This window comes from Geospiza fortis, unplaced genomic scaffold, assembly GCF_000277835.1.
Source record: "Geospiza fortis unplaced genomic scaffold, GeoFor_1.0 scaffold254, whole genome shotgun sequence".
NCBI classification, from domain to species: Eukaryota; Metazoa; Chordata; class Aves; order Passeriformes; family Thraupidae; genus Geospiza; species Geospiza fortis.
The window spans coordinates 791,094-791,753 of record NW_005054441.1 but is presented as its reverse complement, the minus strand read 5'-3'; the positions used below and the strand labels follow the sequence as shown (position 1 = coordinate 791,753).

The window sequence follows — 660 nt, the reverse complement described above, 5'->3', positions numbered from 1 at the left end:
GCGGCCGGGGGGCGCTGGGCCGGGTGCGGGGCCTTGGCCCACGGGGCGGCCGCGCCGCCCTGCAGCTCCAGGCAGACGTCGGTGCCGTTGGAGTGGAAGTCGTTGTCGGCGTTGACATCGATGAAGGAGCCTGTCCTCATGGTGATGTGCGCCTCGATCTCCTCGCGCGCCCGGTCCACGTTCTCGGGCATGCCCGTCACCTCGAACACGGGCTCCTTATCCCGGCTGGGCGTCACGATGTACGTGTGCGTCTGCTGCTGGATGCGCTTGATGGTGGCGCCCTTGGGTCCCACCACCAGCCCCACCACGCGGTAGGGGACCCTCACCTGGATGGTGGTCTGGCCAGGCAGGTTGGGGGGCCCCTGCAAGGCCCCCGTCAGCCCGTTGACTTTGTTGCGCGTGGCCCGGATCATGGAGAAGTGCTCGGCGGCCGAGAGGATCTCGCGCTTGGCCATCTCCACGTCCTCCTTCCTGCCGGTGACGATGAACACGGGCTCCTCACCCCTGACCGGTGTCTTGATGTACGTGTTGGTCTTGGCACGCAGGGCTTTGATTTTGCAGCCTGCAGGGCGAGGAGAAGGGGGAAAAATGACACATCAATGCTGGGGCTCACAGTGACCCTCTGCTCACCCAGGGTGGGGACACAGTGAACCAGCACCA

The 660-nt window shown here is 66.1% G+C and overlaps 1 protein-coding gene across 1 annotated transcript in view; it reads right to left on the bottom strand.

Annotated features, from left to right (window-relative positions):
* MEX3D (mex-3 RNA binding family member D) overlaps positions 1-587 on the bottom strand; it is a gene marked incomplete at its 5' end in the record, with an annotated part of 1,515 nt that extends 928 nt beyond the window's left edge. Inside the window, one exon of the mRNA XM_031062199.1 lies at positions 3-587. Within this exon, the coding sequence (XP_030918059.1) occupies positions 3-587 (585 nt within the window). The remainder of the gene's footprint in view (positions 1-2) is intronic.
* Between the last annotated feature and the right edge of the window lie 73 nt (positions 588-660).